This window comes from Ranitomeya imitator, chromosome 3 (assembly GCF_032444005.1).
Source record: "Ranitomeya imitator isolate aRanImi1 chromosome 3, aRanImi1.pri, whole genome shotgun sequence".
Classification (NCBI taxonomy): Eukaryota; Metazoa; Chordata; class Amphibia; order Anura; family Dendrobatidae; genus Ranitomeya; species Ranitomeya imitator.
The window spans coordinates 138,344,320-138,366,439 of NC_091284.1; the positions used below are offsets into that span (position 1 = coordinate 138,344,320).

Sequence of the window (22,120 nt, forward strand, 5' to 3'; positions counted from 1 at the left end):
GCTGTGGTGCAGACTGGGTTATACACAGCTGAACAACGGATCTCTGCCTGATCAGAAAACTATGACTCTATCATAACTGCTGCACCCAGTAAACGAAGTGACACGTCACTGGAATCAGGGTCTTTGTCCTTACCTCATGCTTATGTCAGATTACACAGCAAACACCTGCTGACAGATTCCCTTTAAGAGACTGATGTACTTTAGCCCACCTTTTGGACTTTCACAAATGTCTAGAATGAGGGTCCTCCAAGTCGAGTGCCACTTGATGGGGTAGCTGCCACATCCAAATGAAAAATGGGGAAATACACAAACAGCTTTGCAAGAAATCTGTACATATGCGCAGCTATCAGAGTATATTTTCCTTCTGAAGGAAAAAAAAAAAAAAAGTCTTTTGTTTTTCATTTCTCATAGTGCGTACTACAAAGAAACTCTGCTTAATGACATCAGGAAGGCCAGGGAGAAGTACCAAGGAGATGAACTTGCCAAAGAGCTAGCCCGCATAAAACTGCGAATGGACAACACTGAGGTCCTGACATCAGATATTGTCATCAACCTGCTTCTGTCATACCGAGATATTCAGGTAACGGTCCAAGAAGAAACCGTAGAACAGTTACTGAAAGGCCGGGGTCCCACTAGTGTATCACATCCGATGCAGCTAGCTAACGACCATCGGGTACTGCGCTGCTGCGAGCGGGAGCCTAGTGTCGGTGCTCTGTACTCCGATGCTCTCGCATGACCGGATCGCGGCACAACTGCGGAGGAGACGGAGAAAGTGATTTCTCCATCTCCTCTGTTTCCAACGTCGGTGGAAATCGCACTGCTTGGCTGATATTCACGTGCAGCATGATGTTTTACACGCACCCATAGACTTACATGGGTGCATGCGATCTGACTTTGGCATGCAATCACAGCATGCTGCGATTTTTTTTTTTTTTCCTGGTCCGGTTGGAGCAGGAAAAAAAATCACTGAGAACAGAAGCATAGGATTCAATTTGTACGAATGCAATCAGGTTTTTAATCGGATTGCATTCGTCTGATTTAATCGCAAAGAGAAGCAAGCCCAAATAGATATATCGAGAAGGTGTTTGCTTCACAACGTGACTTTCCGGCTAGTGTCCTACAATCAGATTTGGACCATACAATAAGTACTGGGGTTATGGCATTTTTTCTTATGATGGTGGTTAATCCTTCTTTATGACAATTTGCCTTTTTAAGTATTTGTATAAATCATAGTAGAAATTGTACAGGCTGCATGATACCCAGCAATATCAGGCCTTTATACACGGGCCTGTAATATGAAGCTGGCTATACAATGGGGAAAATAAGTATTTGATACACTGTAGATGGGAAAACTTGCAAAATTAGCAAAAAATGGAGAGGTCTGTAATTTTTATCGTACGTACACTTCGCAACTGTGAGAGACAGAATCTTAAAAAAAAAAAAAATCCAGAAAATCACATTGTTTGATTTTTACATAATTCATTTGCATTTTATTGCATGGAATAAGTATTTGTTACAATAGAAAAACAGAACTTAATATTTGGTACAGAAACCTTTGTTTGCAATAACAGATGTCAGACTTTTACTGTAGTTCTTGACCAAGTATGTACGCACTGCAGCAGGGATTTTGGCCCACTCTTCCATACAGATCTTCTCCAGATTTTTCAGGTTTCGGGGATGCAGCTGGGCAACATTAAGTTTCAGCTCCCACCAAAGATTTTGTATTGGGTTCAGGCTAGGCCATTCCAGGAACTTGAAATACTTCTTACAGAGCCACTCCTTAGTTGCCCTGGCTGTGTGTTTCGGCTAATTTTTGTATGCTGGAAGACCCAGCCATGACCCATCTTCAATGGTCTTACTGAGGGACGGAGGTTGTTGACCAAAATCTTGAGATACATGACCCCATCCATGCTCCCTTCAATAAGGTGCAGTCATCCTGTCTCCTTTGCAGTAAAGAACCCCCAAAGTATGATGTTTCCCCCACTATGCTTCATGGTTGGGACAATGTTTTTGGAGTTGTACTCCTCCTTCTTCTTCCTCCTAACATAGCGAGTTTAGTTGATACCAAAATGTTCTATTTTGGTCTCATCTGACCACATGACCTTCTTCTATGCCTCCTCTGGATCATCCACATGGTCATTGGTGATTCTGTCTCTCACAGTTGCATTGTACCTACAATAAAAATTACCGACCTCTCCATTTTTTGTAGGAGGGAAAACTTGCTAAATCCGCAGTGTATCAAATAGTTTTTTCCCCCCACTGTATGTGTGGCTACAAATATAAAAAAAATTCCATCAGTGTTTCAGATCCAAGCTTCATCAATATTTGGTCAATTTTTACCATCAGTATTACATCATTTATTTTTCACGTGTGTGTGTGTGTATGTGTATATATATATATATATATATATATATATATATATATATATATATATATATATATATATATATATATATGCATACATACATACATACATACATACATACATACATACATATATATAAATACACATACATATATATATATATATATATATATATATATATATAATATTTGGAGTACTCTGTCCACAAAAAAACACAGACATGTGAACAGCGCTGGAGAGTATAATGGGTATGTATTCTATCCGTAACAAAGGTGTACGACACTCGGATGTCTGAATGAGGCCTAAGATTGAGAAGTACAGGAAGGAAATGACATTTATTGGTCTATGAACGTGTCATGTTCAGGGGTACCACACTTTACAAATTCGGCCAACGTTTTGTAGGTCTCGGCCTGTTAGGAGCAGTGTAGTGGGTGCTCTGTGGAGAGGATGACTGTACGCTGTCCTGTATGATTGCCGGGATATCCTTCCTACCATTGATTAGTAACATCCACCCGGGTGCCGACCATATCCTTTCAAAGATTGAGAAATTACATGCTCCAATATCGGATGTTCTTAAAGGGGTAAACCGACTCTACTCACTCCTGTATTCGTAAGGGACCGGGGCCGGTGATATCACCTCTACAGGTCAGGTGCATGATATCTGCCGCTTGGGCACACAGGACAGCAGAGGTCTATAACGGGACATCACCCGCTCAGCTCTCGATACAAGTGAGCACGGCTGGATTAAACTTCCCTTGTTCTTTCTCACTCTAATTTAACAATTCCTCAAAATCCAGTTTCAGAATTAGCACTGGAAACGAGTTGGGTCAGTACGCTGAGAGATCTCTATCTGGGTGGTGAGAGGTTGTGATTTACGTGAACCAGATAATTCACAAGGGAAAATGGTTAATCTGCCTTAATTGCCTATTAGATGACTAATGAAATATTGGCTAGGGAAAGGCAAACCTCAAAGCAGATAGCAATTGATGTAATCTAATTTATACTGAACCGCACAAAACAAACAGTTTGCTTTTTATTTTTTTAATGAGCCCTCCCAATGGTCGCTTTATGTGGGGGCACCGTATAATGAGCAGTGTGTATCCTGGGTGATTTTCTTGTGTGGTCTGTGAATACAGCAAATGAGCATTTGTTTCATTTTAGGATTACGATGCCATGGTCAAATTGGTGGAAACTCTGGAAATGCTGCCAACTTGTGACTTGGCAGATCAACACAATATAAAGTTTCATTATGCCTTCGCACTCAATCGGTAAGAATCCCTTATTGAGGTTATTGATTTTGGGACTGTAGCGCTTTTTACTACTGTTCTGATGCAGAAGATACATCTATTTATAGGATTGCCTTAAATTGTCTGTCATCCACTTCCGTCTGGACGTCCTCGAATCCTACAATCCACCGCGCCGCAACGGAAGTACGCCGACCGCCATATTGGAATACCAAGTGATGGGCATTCCAATATGGCACCTGCTGGTGGTACCAGGCCCTTGCGCACTACCACCAGCGGGTCATCCCCGGACCCGCCCCTCACTGCTGTGACTCCCCACGCCGCAAGAACCCCTCCCAATGGCTGGGATCCAGGCCGCCGCTGGGATTCCGGCCGCGGCTCGGATGCAGACCACCGGGGCACCCTCCCCTCTGGCCAGCCGTCTCAGTGCTGCAAAGCCTGCCCCCATTGGGACGTCACCACCCTCCCAAAATGACCAGCTGACAGAGCGTTCAAGCCTTGTATTAGAGGCATGCCGATACTGCTAGACTCTCCAGGTGTAGGCATATAAGCCATACACGGCCCATAGGGCTGGTCTGCTAAACTTTCCTACCCAGTTGAAAATAATATAGCAAGCCAGGCGAACGCAGCACTATTTATATATGGTATATTCAGGGAATATGACATAAACATATGGTAGAACCAGGGCACTCCGATGAAACCTGCATCTCTCCTCAGGATGAGGCCCTGACGCACACCATTGTCACTGGAGAGGTCAGAATTCCCTTTGATTTGTATGGGAATTCCCACTTTCTTTACCTTGAGTCTCCTAACGAGGCTTTATACTTGATAGAGATGTTGCTCCCATTGGAGGGATTCATGTCTACTATACATTTACTATATGATTAAGCAATGGTAATACCTCTTTAATAGAAATGCCTGCACCTTTTTTCCACGTAGCCTATATATAAGGCCTAGGCACAATGTATACTGATCTGGAGATTGTCTTTTAGGCCTCCATAAGGCTGAGCTATATCAGCCTGAGTAAAAATCGGACAGCAGACTGACTAATGTAACTCAGTAGGATTATCCAGATGACCAATTTTTCACACAGATCGGAAGTCTTTGTGAGAAAAATGGCAGTGTGGCGTGCATTATTCTCTTCCGTATTTCAGATGACACTCGCCCATTCAAGTTTATAGGAGTGCGAGAAAAAGTCACATCACTTGGTTTAGAGATGAATGGATCAATTTGTGGAACTCAGTATCTGGCGGCTAGACGGGAGACCCTGGAGTCTCTTACATTCTAGCGTCTGTTATGTTTGCTAATGACAGGTGTTATGAAGGCAATCCAGAAACACAGTGTGCTTAGCGATCAGAGCGCACACAGTGATCTGACAAATACCCAAAAATACAAGAACGAGCTCTGAGACGTGGAAACTCTGTAGACTGCACACCTAATCCTATCCTAAACACAACTAAAAGCGGCTGTGGATTGCGCCTAACAACTACCTAGGCAACTCGGCACAGCCTAAGAAACTAGCTAGCCTGAAGATAGAAAAATAGGCCTGACTTGCCCCAGAGAAATTCCCCAAAGGAAAAGGCAGCCCCCCACATATAATGACTGTGAGTAAGATGAAAAGACAAAACGTAGGGATGAAATAGATTCAGCAAAGTGGGGCCCGATATTCTAGGACAGAGCGAGGACAGTAAAGCGAACTTTGCAGTCTACAAAAAACCCTAAAGCAAAACCACGCAAAGGGGGCAAAAAAACCCCACCGTGCCGAACTAACGGCACGGCGGTACACCCTTTGCGTCTCCGAGCTTCCAGCAAAACAAAAGACAAGCTGGACAGAAAAAAAGCAACAAAAAAGCAAAAGGCACTTAGCTATACAGAGCAGCAGGTCACAGGAACAATCAGGAGAAGCTCAGATCCAACACTGAAACATTGACAAGGAGCAAGGATAGCAGCATCAGGCGGAGTTAAGTAATGAAGCAGTTAACGAGCTCACCAGAACACCTGAGGGAGGAAGCTCAGAAGCTGCAGTACCACTTGTGACCACAGGAGTGAATTCAGCCACAGAATTCACAACAGTACCCCCCCCTTGAGGAGGGGTCACCGAACCCTCACCAGAGCCCCCAGGCCGACCAGGATGAGCCGCATGAAAGGCACGAACAAGATCGGAAGCATGAACATCAGAGGCAAAAACCCAGGAATTTCTTCCTGAGCATAACCCTTCCATTTAACCAGATACTGGAGTTTCCGTCTAGAAACACGAGAATCCAAAATCTTCTCCACAATATACTCCAATTCCCCCTCCACCAAAACCGGGGCAGGAGGCTCAACAGATGGAACCATAGGTGCCACGTATCTCCGCAACAACGACCTATGGAATACATTATGTATGGAAAAGGAGTCTGGGAGGGTCAAACGAAAAGACACAGGATTGAGAACCTCAGAAATCATATACGGACCAATAAAACGAGGTTTAAATTTAGGAGAGGAAACCTTCATAGGAATATAACGAGAAGATAACCAAACCAGATCCCCAACACGAAGTCGGGGACCCACACGGCGTCTGCGATTAGCGAAAAGTTGAGCTTTCTCCTGGGACAAGATCAAATTGTCCACTACCTGAGTCCAGATCTGCTGCAACCTATCCACCACAGAATCTACACCAGGACAGTCCGAAGACTCAACCTGTCCTGAAGAGAAACGAGGATGGAACCCAGAATTGCAAAAAAATGGAGAAACCAAGGTAGCCGAGCTGGCCCGATTATTAAGGGCGAACTCAGCCAACGGCAAAAAGGACACCCAATCATCCTGGTCTGCAGAAACAAAACATCTCAGATATGTTTCCAAGGTCTGATTGGTTCGTTCGGTCTGGCCATTAGTCTGAGGATGGAAAGCCGAGGAAAAGGATAGGTCAATGCCCATCCTACCACAAAAGGCTCGCCAAAACCTTGAAACAAACTGGGAACCTCTGTCAGAAACAATATTCTCAGGAATGCCATGCAACCGAACCACATGCTGAAAGAACAAAGGTACCAAATCAGAGGAGGAAGGCAATTTAGCCAAGGGCACCAGATGGACCATTTTAGAAAAGCGATCACAGACCACCCAAATGACTGACATCTTTTGAGAAACGGGAAGGTCAGAAATGAAATCCATCGAAATATGTGTCCAAGGCCTCTTTGGGACCGGCAAGGGCAAAAGCAACCCACTGGCACGAGAACAGCAGGGCTTAGCCCTAGCACAAATCCCACAGGACTGCACAAAAGTACGTACATCCCGTGACAGAGATGGCCACCAGAAGGATCTAGCCACTAACTCTCTGGTACCAAAGATTCCAGGATGACCAGCCAACACCGAACAATGAAGTTCAGAGATAAGTTTATTAGTCCACCTATCAGGGACGAACAGTTTCTCTGCTGGACAACGATCAGGTTTATTCGCCTGAAATTTTTGCAGCACCCGCCGCAAATCAGGGGAGATGGCAGACACAATGACTCCTTCCTTGAGGATACCCGCTGGCTCAGATAAACCCGGAGAGTCGGGCACAAAACTCCTAGACAGAGCATCCGCCTTCACATTTTTAGAGCCCGGAAGGTACGAAATCACAAAGTCGAAGCGGGCAAAAAATAACGACCAACGGGCCTGTCTAGGATTCAAGCGCTTGGCAGACTCGAGATAAGTCAAGTTCTTATGATCAGTCAATACCACCACGCGATGCTTAGCTCCTTCAAGCCAATGACGCCACTCCTCGAATGCCCACTTCATGGCCAGCAACTCTCGATTGCCCACATCATAATTACGCTCAGCGGGCGAAAACTTCCTGGAAAAGAAAGCACATGGTTTCATCACTGAGCAATCAGAACCTCTCTGTGACAAAACCGCCCCTGCTCCAATCTCAGAAGCATCAACCTCGACCTGGAACGGAAGAGAAACATCTGGCTGACACAACACAGGGGCAGAACAAAAACGACGCTTCAACTCCTGAAAAGCTTCCACAGCAGCAGAAGACCAATTAACCAAATCAGCACCCTTCTTGGTCAAATCGGTCAATGGTTTGGCAATGCTAGAAAAATTACAGATGAAGCGACGATAAAAATTAGCAAAGCCCAGGAACTTTTGCAGACTTTTCAGAGATGTCGGCTGAATCCAATCCTGGATGGCTTGGACCTTAACTGGATCCATCTCGATAGTAGAAGGGGTAAAGATGAACCCTAAAAATGAAACTTTCTGCACACCGAAGAGACACTTTGATCCCTTCACAAACAAAGAGTTAGCACGCAGGACCTGAAAAACCATTCTGACCTGCTTCACATGAGACTCCCAATCATCTGAGAAGATCAAAATGTCATCCAAGTAAACAATCAGGAATTTATCCAGATACTCACGGAAGATGTCATGCATAAAAGACTGAAACACAGATGGAGCATTGGCAAGTCCGAACGGCATCACTAGATACTCAAAATGACCCTCGGGCGTATTGAATGCAGTTTTCCATTCATCTCCTTGCCTGATTCTCGCCAGATTATACGCACCACGAAGATCTATCTTAGTGAACCAACTAGCCCCCTTAATCCGAGCAAACAAGTCAGATAACAATGGCAAGGGATACTGAAATTTAACAGTGATGTTATTAAGAAGGCGGTAATCAATACACGGTCTCAGCGAACCATCCTTCTTGGCTACAAAGAAGAACCCTGCTCCCAGTGGTGATGACGATGGGCGAATATGTCCCTTCTCCAGGGATTCCTTCACATAACTGCGCATAGCGGCGTGTTCGGGCACGGATAAATTAAATAATCGACCTTTAGGGAATTTACTACCAGGAATCAAATTGATAGCACAATCACAATCCCTATGCGGAGGTAGAGCATCGGACTTGGGCTCTTCAAATACATCCTGATAATCAGGCAAGAACTCTGGGACCTCAGAAGGGGTGGATGACGAAATCGACAAAAATGGAACATCACCATGTACCCCCTGACAACCCCAGCTGGATACCGACATGGAATTCCAATCCAATACTGGATTATGGGTTTGTAGCCATGGCAACCCCAACACGACCACATCATGCAGATTATGCAACACCAGAAAGCGAATAACTTCTTGATGTGCAGGAGCCATGCACATGGTCAGCTGGGCCCAGTATTGAGGTTTATTCTTGGCCAAAGGTGTAGCATCAATTCCTCTCAATGGAATAGGACACCGCAAAGGCTCCAAGAAAAACCCACAACGTTTAGCATAATCCAAATCCATCAGATTCAGGGCAGCGCCCGAATCCACAAACGCCATGACAGAAAACGACGACAAAGAGCATATCAAGGTAATGGACAGAAGGAATTTGGACTGTACAGTACCAATGACGGCAGACCTAGCGGACCGCTTAGTGCGCTTAGGACAATCAGAAATAGCATGAGTGGAATCACCACAGTAGAAACACAGACCATTCAGACGTCTGTATTCCTGCCGTTCAACTCTAGTCATAGTCCTATCGCACTGCATAGGCTCAGGTTTAACCTCAGGCAGTACCGCCAAATGGTGCACAGATTTACGCTCGCGCAAGCGTCGACCGATCTGAATGGCCAAAGACAAAGACTCATTCAAACCAGCAGGCATAGGAAATCCCACCATGACATCCTTAAGAGCCTCAGAGAGACCCTTTCTGAACAAAGCTGCCAGCGCAGATTCATTCCACTGAGTGAGTACTGACCATTTCCTAAATTTCTGACAATATACTTCTATATCATCCTGACCCTGGCACAAAGCCAGCAAATTTTTCTCAGCCTGATCCACTGAATTAGGCTCATCGTACAGCAATCCGAGCGCCAGGAAAAACGCATCGACACTACTCAATGCAGGGTCTCCTGGCACAAGAGAAAATGCCCAGTCTTGAGGGTCGCCGCGCAAAAAAGAAATAATAATCAAAACCTGTTGAATAGGATTACCAGAAGAATGAGGTTTCAAGGCCAGAAATAGCTTACAATTATTTTTGAAACTTAGAAACTTACCGTATATACTCGAGTATAAGCCGACCCGAGTATAAGCCGACCCCCCTAATTTTGCCACAAAAAACTGGGAAAACTTATTGACTCGAGTATAAGCCTAGGGTGGAAATGCAGCATTTACCGGTGAATTTCAAAAATAAAAATAGATCATTATTTCCCCATAGCTGTGCCATATAGTGCTCTGCACCGTTCATTATTTCCCCATAGCTGTGCCCCATATAGTGCTCTGCACCGTTCATTGTGCCCCATTGCTGTGCCCATATACGGTGCTCTGCACCGTTCATTGTGCCCCATTGCTGTGCCATATACGGTGCTCTGCACCGTTCATTGTGCCCCATTGCTGTGCCATATACGGTGCTCTGCACCGTTCATTGTGCCATATACGGTGCCATATGCTCCCTGCATGTCCCACATATATACACAGCTCTGCCGCCTGCATGTCTCACATATATACACAGCTCTGCCGCCTGCATGTCCCTCATATATACACAGCTCTGCTCCCTGCATGTCCCACATATATACACAGCTCTGCTCCCTGCATGTCCCACATATATACACAGCTGTGCTCCCTGCATGTCCCACATATATACACAGCTCTGCTCCCTGCATGTCCCACATATATACACAGCTCTGCTCCCTGCATGTCCCACATATATACACAGCTCTGCTCCCTGCATGTCCCACATATATACACAGCTCTGCTCCCTGCATGTCCCACATATATACACAGCTCTGCTCCCTGCATGTCCCACATATATACACAGCTCTGCTCCCTGCATGTCCCACATATATACACAGCTCTGCTCCCTGCATGTCCCACATATATACACAGCTCTGCTCCCTGCATGTCCCACATATATACACAGCTCTGCTCCCTGCATGTCCCACATATATACACAGCTCTGCTCCCTGCATGTCCCACATATATACACAGCTCTGCTCCCTGCATGTCCCACATATATACACAGCTCTGCTCCCTGCATGTCCCACATATATACACAGCTCTGCTCCCTGCATGTCCCACATATATACACAGCTCTGCTCCCTGCATGTCCCACATATATACACAGCTCTGCTCCCTGCACCGTTCATTGTGCCCCATAGAAATCTCTGCCGCCGCCGCCGCTGCTGCAATAAAAAAAAAAAAACACATACTCACCTCCCTTGATTGCAGCTCCCGGCGTCTCGTTCCGGCGCCTCCATCTTCCCGGCGTCTCCGCTCTGACTGATCAGGCAGAGGGCGCCGCGCACACTATATGCGTCATCGCGCCCTCTGCCTGAACAGTCAGAGCGCAGACGTCGGGAAGATGGAGGCGCCGGCCGGGAAGATGGAGCGACGCCCGGCGGCTGGAACGAGGACAGGTGAATATGACATACTCACCTAGTCCTGGCGATCCTCGCGCTGTCTCTCTGCCTGGTCTTCGGTGCCGCAGCTCTTCCTGTCAGCGGTCACCGGCACCGCCGATTAGAGGAATGAATAGGCGGCTCCGCCCCTATGGGAGGTGGAGCCGCTTATTCATATCTCTAATGAGCGGTCCCACGTGACCGCTGAAGAGAGGAAGAAGCTGCAGCACAGAAGACGGGGAGGACGGCAGGGACAGCGCGAGGATCGCTGGGACTAGGTAAGTATACCTCAGCGCCCTCACCCCCTCACCCGCCGACCCTGCCACCCACATTGACTCGAGTATAAGCCGAGAGGGGCACTTTCAGCCCAAAAATTTGGGCTGAAAATCTCGGCTTATACTCGAGTATATACGGTAGTTCTATCTCCAAAAAACAAATCAGGAATAGGAATTCTTGGTTCTAACATAGATTTCTGATCAATAGTATCTTGAATTTTTTGTACATTTATAACGAGATTATCCATTGAAGAGCACAGACCCTGAATATCCATGTCCACACCTGTGTCCAGAATCACCCAAATGTCTAGGGGAAAAAAAAAAAGTGAACACAGAGCAGAAAAAAAAAAAAAAATGATGTCAGAACTTTTTCTTTCCCTCTATTGAGAATCATTAGTTTGGCTCCTTGTACTGTTATGTTTGCTAATGACAGGTGTTATGAAGGCAATCCAGAAACACAGTGTGCTTAGCGATCAGAGCGCACACAGTGATCTGACAAATACCCAAAAATACAAGAACGAGCTCTGAGACGTGGAAACTCTGTAGACTGCACACCTAATCCTATCCTAAACACAACTAAAAGCGGCTGTGGATTGCGCCTAACAACTACCTAGGCAACTCGGCACAGCCTAAGAAACTAGCTAGCCTGAAGATAGAAAAATAGGCCTGACTTGCCCCAGAGAAATTCCCCAAAGGAAAAGGCAGCCCCCCACATATAATGACTGTGAGTAAGATGAAAAGACAAAACGTAGGGATGAAATAGATTCAGCAAAGTGGGGCCCGATATTCTAGGACAGAGCGAGGACAGTAAAGCGAACTTTGCAGTCTACAAAAAACCCTAAAGCAAAACCACGCAAAGGGGGCAAAAAAAACCCACCGTGCCAAACTAACGGCACGGCGGTACACCCTTTGCGTCTCAGAGCTTCCAGCAAAACAAAAGACAAGCTGGACAGAAAAAAAGCAACAAAAAAGCAAAAGGCACTTAGCTATACAGAGCAGCAGGTCACAGGAACAATCAGGAGAAGCTCAGATCCAACACTGAAACATTGACAAGGAGCAAGGATAGCAGCATCAGGCGGAGTTAAGTAATGAAGCAGTTAACGAGCTCACCAGAACATGGGAGGTGGAGCCGCATATTCATTACTGTAATGAGCGGTACCATGTGACCGCTCAGTACAGGAAGAAGCTGCCGGCGTCGGGGAAGCCAGGGACATCCAGGGACCGCGTCAGGAGTAGGTGAGTATAATTAGACAGCCCCGCTCCCCCTCCCCTACCGACCCCTGGGTATGTCTCGAGTATAAGCCGAGAGGGGCAATTTCAGCCCAAAAAAGTGGGCTGAAAATCTCAGCTTATACTCGAGTATATACGGTAATCTGGTTCAGGAGATTGATATAACTATTCCATAGGGAGACCTATATATATATCAGGGTGCAAAGGAAATGCATGGTAAAAACTAAGTAGCAAGTTTTTGAAGGTCTTGCCTCCTAATTTTGTTCCTTTTTGGTCATAGATATTTTATGTTTTTCTTTTTTTATCATTTACTGGTTACTCAATGGCACATCATATTGCAGTTTTAAATGTTTGTTTAGTATTTATCGTCATGCATATCCCGCGTTATGTATGGTATGTTAGGCCGTTTACGATCAGATTAATTATATTTACTCGAAAAACTGAACTGACTGCTACACTGCTACTAAGTACTGATACATGTACAATGTACATAATTGTGTAATGCATATTTTACTGTAAAAGAATGCTTACTGCCATTCTATGTTTCTTTAATTATAAATAGTATATCCAGTTAAAGGGAACCTGTCACCTGAATTTGGCGGGACTGGTTTTGGGTCATATGGGCGGAGTTTTCGGGTGTTTGATTCACCCTTTCCTTACCCGCTGGCTGCATGCTGCCCGCAATATTGGATTGAAGTTCATTCTCTGTCTTCCGTAGTACACACCTGCGCAAGGCAATCTTGCCTTGCGCAGGCATGTACTACATAGGACAGAGAATTAATTTCAATCCAATATTGCAGCCAGCATACAGCCAGCGGGTAAGGAAAGGGTGAATCAAACACCCAAAAACTCCGCCCAAATGACCCAAAACCAGTCCCGCCAAATTCAGGTGACAGGTTCCCTTTAAAGATATGATGACAAACTGAGTGGTTATTGTGTGTACAATATTGTGGAAAATGAAAAACCTTGAATAATTCACATGCCTTGAGCAAGTGGTAAATCTGAATTTAGTGTCAACATATTTTACATGGTAAATCCTTATACCAAAAGGAACAAATTTGAGAGGTAAGACTTACCAATTTGCAAAGTTCATTTTTCCTTGGCACTCTAATATATATATATATATATATATATATATATATATATATATATATATATATATATATATATATATATATATATATATATATACACATATACATATATACATATATAATGTGTCTGTGTTCTGTATATAGATAGATAGAGAGAGATAGTACAGACCAAAACTTTGGACACACCTTCTCATTTAAAGATTTTTCTGTATTTTCATGACTATGAAAATTGTACATTCACACTGAAGGCATCAAAACTATGAATTAACACATGTGCAATTATATACTTAACAAAAAAGTGTGAAACAACTGAAGTTATGGCTTATATTCTAGGTTCCTCAAAGTAGCCACCTTTTGCTTTGATGACTGCTTTGCACACTCTTGGCATTCTCTTGATAAGCTTCAAGAAGTAGTCACCGGGAATGGTTTTCACTTCACAGGTGTGCCCTGTCAGGTTTAATAAGTGGGATTTCTTGCCTTATAAATGGGGTTGGGACCATCAGTTGTGTTGTGCAGAAGTCTGGTGGATACACAGCTGATAGTCCTACTGAATAGACTGTTAGAATTTGTATTATGGCAAGAAAAAAGCAGCTAAGTAAAGAAAAACGAGTGGCCATCATTATTTTAAGAAATGAAGGTCACTCCGTCTGAAAAATTGGGCAAACTTTGAAAGTGTCCCCAAGTGCAGTTGCAAAAACCATCTAGTGCTACAAAGAAACTGGCTCACATGAGGACCGCCCCAGGAAAGCAAGACCAAGAGTCACCTCTGCTTCTGAGGATAAGTTCATCTTAGTCACCAGCCTCAGAAATCGCAGGTTAACAGCAGCTCCGATTAGAGACCAGGTCAATGCCACACAGAGTTCTAGCAGCAGACACATCTCTACAACTGTTAAGAGGAGACTTTTATTTTTAATGGCCACTATTAAACTCATCTCTGTTAGGACAGATCTGTTCTTTTCCAACTGCAGTTTAACAACAATGTGTACAGGGAGTGTGAGGCAGTCTGAGACACGCCCCCTGCCTGCTCATTGGTCCAGGCTGCTTCTCTGTCCCTCCCCTGTAGATTTTTCTCCTTAGATTGTATCACAGGAAGTCGCTGCAGAATAATTTCTGATCCAAAAAGAAGTGAATTGGGTCATTTCTGTTCACGTACAGAAAGAAATCGGCGTCAGTAAATGAGAGCCTAAGTGGTGCTTTCAAAGGAAATGATGTTATTTTACCAGTGCAATATAATATGATTATAATATGGAGTTGGTAAACCTGCTGATAAAAGTTTTTTTCATGTTTTAGCCCCCCCCCCTCATGGTTTTTGCACCGTAACTAAAGTAGGAAATTGACTTTAAATGTCATCAAGTATAAATTGGTAAAGCTCCTGTAAATCGCTGTAAAGTATCTGGCAGCTGCTTGTGGATGAGTAACAAAGGCTTCATCCCCACACCTGCCTGACCACCGCCGTAGTGTCATCCACACCGCATCGGAGGGAATGCTAATCTTCCCTGTTACTGGAGCGGGCGACATGTCTACCTAACTACTTCATCCATCTATTAGTGGATGTGATGGTCCATAAATCACAGCGGCAGCACTAAATGCCTGCCGATTAGCTGCTTGTATGCTGACCGCCGGTCATTTCATAGCCTGTTTGTATAGGCAGACCGCTCTTCACATGCGCACAGAACAATCAGTGATAAATCTTACTGGGCACATAGGCAGCCACTGTTCTCGGCAGCACAGGTCCTGTTTAAACAGGACAATGCAATGTTAAAAATGATGATCCTTTTGTAAATTAAAAGCTCATTTCACCTTTCTGATCGTTGGGCGATCAGCTGCCTGTTTATACTGTCTGATTGTCGTAAAACAAGTTCACATAGGAACTCTCGTTCACGATAATCGTGCAGTGTAAATGCATCTTAAGAAAAATCCTATTCTCCTAGTAAGATACTACAGAGGCATTATACAGCTGAAGAATAAAAGTATTTGGAAGTCAAAAAATTCCATTTTCTCCTATACTGATGAGTGCTGATCCCCTGTACACTATGGTTGGGCTTTATGTATTTTATTTTTTACTAGTTAGGTCCATTGATTCATGATTTTTTTTTTTTTCTTACATATTCTGGGCACAGCGATCCAATGTCAGGATTCTTTCAGTACCAACCTACACCGATAGGTTGCGATAACCTATGGCCGACATATGTCCTGGTGTGGGAAAATATATGGAGATAAGAACCACTAGCTGCTACATTGTGGAAACATTGAGACTTATACAACATGATGCTAGAGAAAACACAAACACCAGGCGCACTCACTATTTTCAGGGGGTTTCTCATTGGCTTCCTTTTATTCACAAGCTGCTGAGTACATAATCCCACAGCTTATCTTTACTGGACTAGTATATAATTATAAGAAGGTCTTTAGGCCATTTTACATTCTGTCCTTGCCGTGGCAGTAGGCTCCCCGTAAGTCACTGCCTCCAGCAAAATAGCACACCCTGGAGCGATAAGTCGGCACAGACATACGCTGAATAATCTTTCGCAGAATTTATTGCCAGGTACTAATAATTAAACCAAAGAACACTACTTAGCAGAATAAACATTGTGCCCTAAGCTGAGTAATTAATCCGGTTAATAAATAAAATATGGGAACATTGTGTTGCCGCTGCTCTTACCTTACTGTGTCGCCTGCTGTTCATATAACAGTCTATTGTAGGTATTTGCATACAATTCTGAAGCCATTAAAAACCAACGTACTGTATGATGAACTGCTTTTGACAGTGTTGACTGCACATCTGCTTACAAGTGTCAAGAACATTTACCCATGATAAACCATGTGTTCCCAACCTGACTAAAGGAAATAGAGCAGCTTTTACTTCAATTCATGTATTTTTTTGGGGGAAAAATGGTGTAATGTTGTTTTATTAAAAATTTTGGTAGGACAGCCCGGTACTGGACTCTAATACCTACAAATACCAGGGATTTCAATAAGTAAAATACAAGTTTTACTGAATCTTTTACCACAAGCCTACATATCGTTCTGCTCCACTTCTTCATACCATTTTGTCCATGGTTATGACTGCACAAGCACATGGGTAGCGTTCAAACCAGGGGAACAAAAACCTGAACCTGACAAATTCCTGTTCAAACTGGTAAAATCCCTCCTCTGACCCTGGTCTGTCCCTACCTGACCGTGGAGGTTGGCTTCCTACGATTACGCAATGGTTCTCACACTCAGTGACTGCTCATCCGAATGCCCCGAAGCGCCTAGTATTGCTATGCCTGTGTAGTAACTCACTCGGGAGAATAGGTTATACACTAAAAACTGCAACTGACCCTGCCGATTCCTGTACAGATTAGATACCCTGACTCCACAGTCCCTAGTGGGACAGAGATAGCCTGAACCACAGACTAGGAGATGGCCTAAAAGGATAAACAGAAGATAGGGCAAACTACAGTAAAGAAAACCCTTAGCTGGAATCTCCAAACATTAAAGGGAACCTGTCACCCCGGTTTTTCAGTACGAGATAAAAATACTGTTAAATAGGGCCTGAACTGTGCGTTACTATAGTGTACTTTGTGTACCCTGATTACACCCCTAAGCTGCCGAAATAACTTACCAAAGTTGCCGTTTTCGCCTGTCAATCAGGCTGGTCAGGTCAGATGGGCGTGGCAACATCGCTGTTTCTTCCCCCAGATCTTGCATATCTTTCCGTTGGTGGCGAACTCGGCTTCAGGAAAATGGCCGCCGCGATCTCCATCTGCGCACACGCGGCATCCCGCGGCCATTTTCCTGAAGCCCCGGGCAGCAGAGGAGTCCATATGCGCACGCGCGGCCTCAGGAAGATGGCCGCCCCCACAGATCACCAGGGAAATAGCGCCGATCGCGCGTTTTTTCTTCTCCTGCCCAGTGGATTCAGAAGATGGGCATGCGCAAACCACTACGCCACCAACGGAAATATATGCAAGATCTGGGGGAAGAACCAGCGATGTCGCCACGCCCATCTGACCTGACCAGCCTGACTGACAGGCGAAAACGGCGACTTTGGTAAGTTATTTCGGCAGCATAGGTGGGGAATCAGGGTACACAAAATACACTATAGTAACGCACAGCTCAGGCCCTATTTAACAGTATTTTTATCTCATACTGAAAAACCGGGGTGACAGGTTCCCTTGTCAGAACAGCCAAATGAAGCAGGAAATGCCAGTCGGGTGACCGAATACAAAGCTGCACCCAAAAGGTGATAGGCACACAAATGAAAACACCTGTGATAAGCTAAGCCGACCTCAGCCAGAAAAGCAGACCCCATACACCCAGAGGAACGGTATGTCTCCTGTGACTCGGCAGAAACAGAAGCCGACAAGAAAACACAAGCACAAACATCGAATCAAGGAGCATGACATCCACGGATCGGAATACATGTACAATGTGTTCCCTACATAACAGCCTTTCTGTATTACAGCCCACAAAAGATGGTATTGGATCAAAAAACATGTGCTAATAGTATTGAAGGGGACATCTTATCATAGGCAACCCTTTTAATATGAAACTTGCAATAAGTAGTAGTATGTTTGCATGCGTACTCAAGCAAGGAAGCTATGAACAATGCTACTGATTTGTTTTCTTCTTGCCTAGTCGATCCTAATTGGATAAGTGTACAATTACAAGAAGGAAAGTAGAAAATGTGGATATATGTGGACACTGGGAGATGTCAATCAATAGTTCGTATAATCTGCATCAAGATGAAGATCTGTTTCAGTTACAGGGGTTACAGTGCTTCCCTGGCTCCAAGCTTCATGCTTTCCAGAGGAGCGGATGTTTCACTCCTGATGATTGACCAGTGGCGTTGTTGCGTCGCTGAACTGAACTGTTCACTTTCCCATGATGCAAAGAGTGGCTGCTCTGCCTTTGCAGCATCAGTGGCGTGCATGAACGCTGAATGTGACCTGATCCAGTGATGCGACCAGTTTCAGAGCAGCACTTGCAATCTCTATAGTAAAGAACTTGTAAGGGCTGCGCTGCTTGTCTAGGACAACAACCACTTGGTAGATAGTAGTGGTGGCCTGCAAACTAAGTAATGAGCCGTAAACTATACATTTAGGGTAAGTTCACACAGGGAGTTTTGCTGCGTTTTTGTGCTGCTTTTTTATGCTGATTTTCAGCTGCTTTTTACACTACCAGCAAAGCGTATGAGATTTCAGAAATCTCATGCACACACATTGTTTTTTGTATCATGAGGATTTTGTGCTTTGCTGCGTTTTTTGTACATAGAGCTTGTCACTTCTTTCAGCGTTTTTGCAGCATTTTTCACCGATTGTCTTGAACGGGTGGTGAAAAAACGCTGCTAATACGCAGGTTGAGTTTTCTTGCAGCGTTTTTGCGTATTTGCTGTAGAAAAGTCAAGGACAGCCGGATGTGACCTCACACTCATGTCTGCTACATCTAGATGGCAGGCTGCATGGTGCGTCCATGCAGCCTGTCATCCAGCAGAGCGGACCCGAACCCCATTCACTTGAATGGGGGCCCGACAATACAGTGTTTGACACGCTGTCATATGCATGACAGCGCAGCAAACACCGCTTCTGATCGGCGGGGAAATCATTCCCGCCAGTCAGAGAGCTGCGGAAGACAGCGGGAGCACTCAGCTGTGATCGGAGGTATAAACTTTACCACCGGTGACTGGTGTCAGCTGATAGGACAACTGATCCCATCATCTGACAACTACAGCCGCTGATTACAATGAGAGCAGGAGCGGTGAATGGAAGTATTCATCTGCTGCTCCTGTGCTATAAATAAGTAAGTAAATAATAATTAAAAAAAAACTGCAACCCCCAGCTGTCAGCTTCAGCAAGGCTAGTCATCAAGAATAGAGTGGCCATCACGCTTTAAAAAAAAAAAAAATTAAATAAATAATTTAAAAAACGGCGTGGGGTCCCCCCCCATTTTTGACAACCAGCGCTGCTAAAGCAGACAGCTGCAGGCTGGTATTCTCAGGCTTGTAAGTGGCCATTTATATAGGCCCCCCAGCCTAAAAACAGCAGCCTGCAGCTGCCCAGAAAAGGCGCAGCTATTAGATGTGCCTATTCTGGCGCTTTGCCTGGCTCTTCCCACTTGCCCTGTAGCGGTGGCAAGCGGGGTAATGAGGGGTTAATGTCACTTTCCTATTGCAAGGTCACATTAAGCCTGCTTAGTAATGGAGAGTGTCAATAAGACACCTATCCATTACTAATCCTATAGTTGTTAAAGGGTTAATCAAACACCACACAGTAAGAAAAAAGTATTTTAATGAAATAAAACAATATACAGAGTTTTGCCATCTTTATTGTTCTGCCATTCCAAGCGAAGCCCTCGATCTCCTGAAATAAAAATAATAATCCTACACAAATACTCCGTGTTCCGACGCAGTCCAATATAACGAGTGGCCCACGCAGTAGTCCATATCTGGGGGAGATAAAGTTTAGAACCGGGAACAGTGCTAATGTGACCGCTCCCTACTGTAAACTACTCGGGAATGAGATGCTTCCGGAGCTTGCTTCAGTGACCGTGGGTGACGTCACCGAGCCTGCGCTCCCTCACAACCTGACCTGAGGTAACCTCTGGGCCGTGGGTAAATGCCAGTGAAAAGGTTACCGCAGGTATTCTATCTATTCTATCAATCTATTCATCTATTGTTATTTTTATTATTACTATTATTATACATTTTTTATAGCGCCATTTATTCCATGGCACTTTACATGTGAACGGGGCAAATATAGACAAGTACAATAAACATGAGCAAAACAAGGCACACACAGGTACACCCTGCCTGCGAGGCTCACAGTCTACAGGGGATGGGTGAGGATACACATTCTATCTATTCATTCTATCTATCTACTAGTTCTATCTACAGGAAGGTGTTTTTTTTTCTCTGCGAGCACTAAACTTTGTTGGCATGCATAAAGAAAAAAAAAAAACGCATGGAAAAAAATGAGACAAAAACGCACCTAAACCTGTGTTTTTCGCGCAGCTTCTTTCCTGCCAAGAAGATCAGGTTTTACTGGAGAAAAAAAAGCAGCAAAAGTGCCCTGTGTGAACTTACCCGTAATAATCCTCTATGTTTTTTTAAATCTTGAGACTATTTTAATAAAGGGTAAATTGCAAGGATGTTTGTTTTTGTAATGTTAGCCATTTTTTAATTTATAGGCATGTTTGTAATAAATATAGCAAAATGAGCCATACTTAACCTCTGCGCTGCCTCTCCGCCATTCTGTTTTGACACGGCAGCAGTGGTGATGGTTTGACTACAGTGGATGACCACTGCAGCCAATCACAGGTTCATCATCTGTGTCAATAAAGATCAAGGGCAGCGGTGGAGAGACAAAGCCGTAGCTTCAGGGGATATGCTTGTTTCACTTTGATATATTTACTATATGGATGCCTGCAAAAACATGTTTTTACCTGGTAAATGTCTTTAAAACTCCAAAAAGGCTAAGCTGTCTACAAATATCTGAATGGCTGTCACAGTGTAGAGGGATCATCCTTATTCTCATTTGCACACACGGAAACACGAGAAGCAATGGGATGAAACTGAAAGTAGAAAATACAGATTATATATTAGAAAAAACTTTGACAGTGAGGGTGATCAATGAGAGGAACAGGCTGCCACGAGTAGTGGTGAGTTCTCCTTCAATGGAAGTTCTCAAAGAGAGGCTGGCCAGACATCTGTCTGAGATGGTTTAGTGAATCCTGCATTGAGCGAGGAGTTGGACACAATGACTCCGGAGGTCCCTTCCAACTCTAATATTCGAGGATTCTAAGTGCAAAATAACAAGAAAACTAAACTAAAAGAAATTGAAATATACTGGCGTTTTCTATATGACACACAGGTGTTTTGTAACCTGGGTCTTACCCAGCCAAATCAGATCTCACACTTTGCACTGATGAGGGGCAATACCCCGAAACACCGTGTCTTCAAACTGAGATTCTGATTTGGCTTTTATCCTAAGTCATATTGCAAGGCTCATTAAGGCTGTGTTCACACGTTGCGGTTTTTTCGCGTTTTTCCCCGATAAAAACGCTATAAAACCGCAAAAAAAACGCATACAATAAGCATTCCATCATTTAGAATGAATTCCGGATGTTTTGTGCACATGATGCGTTTTTTTTTCCGCAAAAAAACCGCATACCGCACAAAATCCGGACATGCTCTATCTTTTTGCGGTTTTTTTGCGGATTTCCCACTCCAAAATGCATTGGGAAGTGTCCGGAAAAAAAGCGGCAAAACCGCGGCAAAAACGCATGCGGTTTTCTTGCGGATTTCATGCAGAAAATGTCCGGAATTCTCAGGAATTTTCTGCATGAATTCCTGAACGTGTGCACATAGCCTAAAGGGGCGGTAATGACTTGTAGGATCGCTGCTTCCGACAGGTAACGGTACAGAGTCCTCGTCCTCTCTGAAGAGGCAGCTTGCATGTAACCCGGGTGGTGATTCGTAGACTATTTCATTTATGACACCCGGTGTCTGTCAGTTAAGTAATAATTGCTTCAACTTGAGGATTGCGTAAGTCACTTGACATAATACTTTCCTCCCGAGTTGTCGGCACGT

The 22,120-nt window shown here is 44.3% G+C and overlaps 1 protein-coding gene across 1 annotated transcript in view; it reads left to right on the top strand.

Moving 5' to 3' along the window:
• MAP3K15 (mitogen-activated protein kinase kinase kinase 15) overlaps nucleotides 1–22,120 on the top strand; it is a 246,053-nt gene that overhangs the window by 113,166 nt on the left and 110,767 nt on the right. Inside the window, exons 5-6 of the mRNA XM_069761515.1 lie at nucleotides 412–580; nucleotides 3,527–3,633. Of these exons, the coding sequence (XP_069617616.1) occupies nucleotides 412–580; nucleotides 3,527–3,633 (276 nt within the window). The remainder of the gene's footprint in view (nucleotides 1–411; nucleotides 581–3,526; nucleotides 3,634–22,120) is intronic.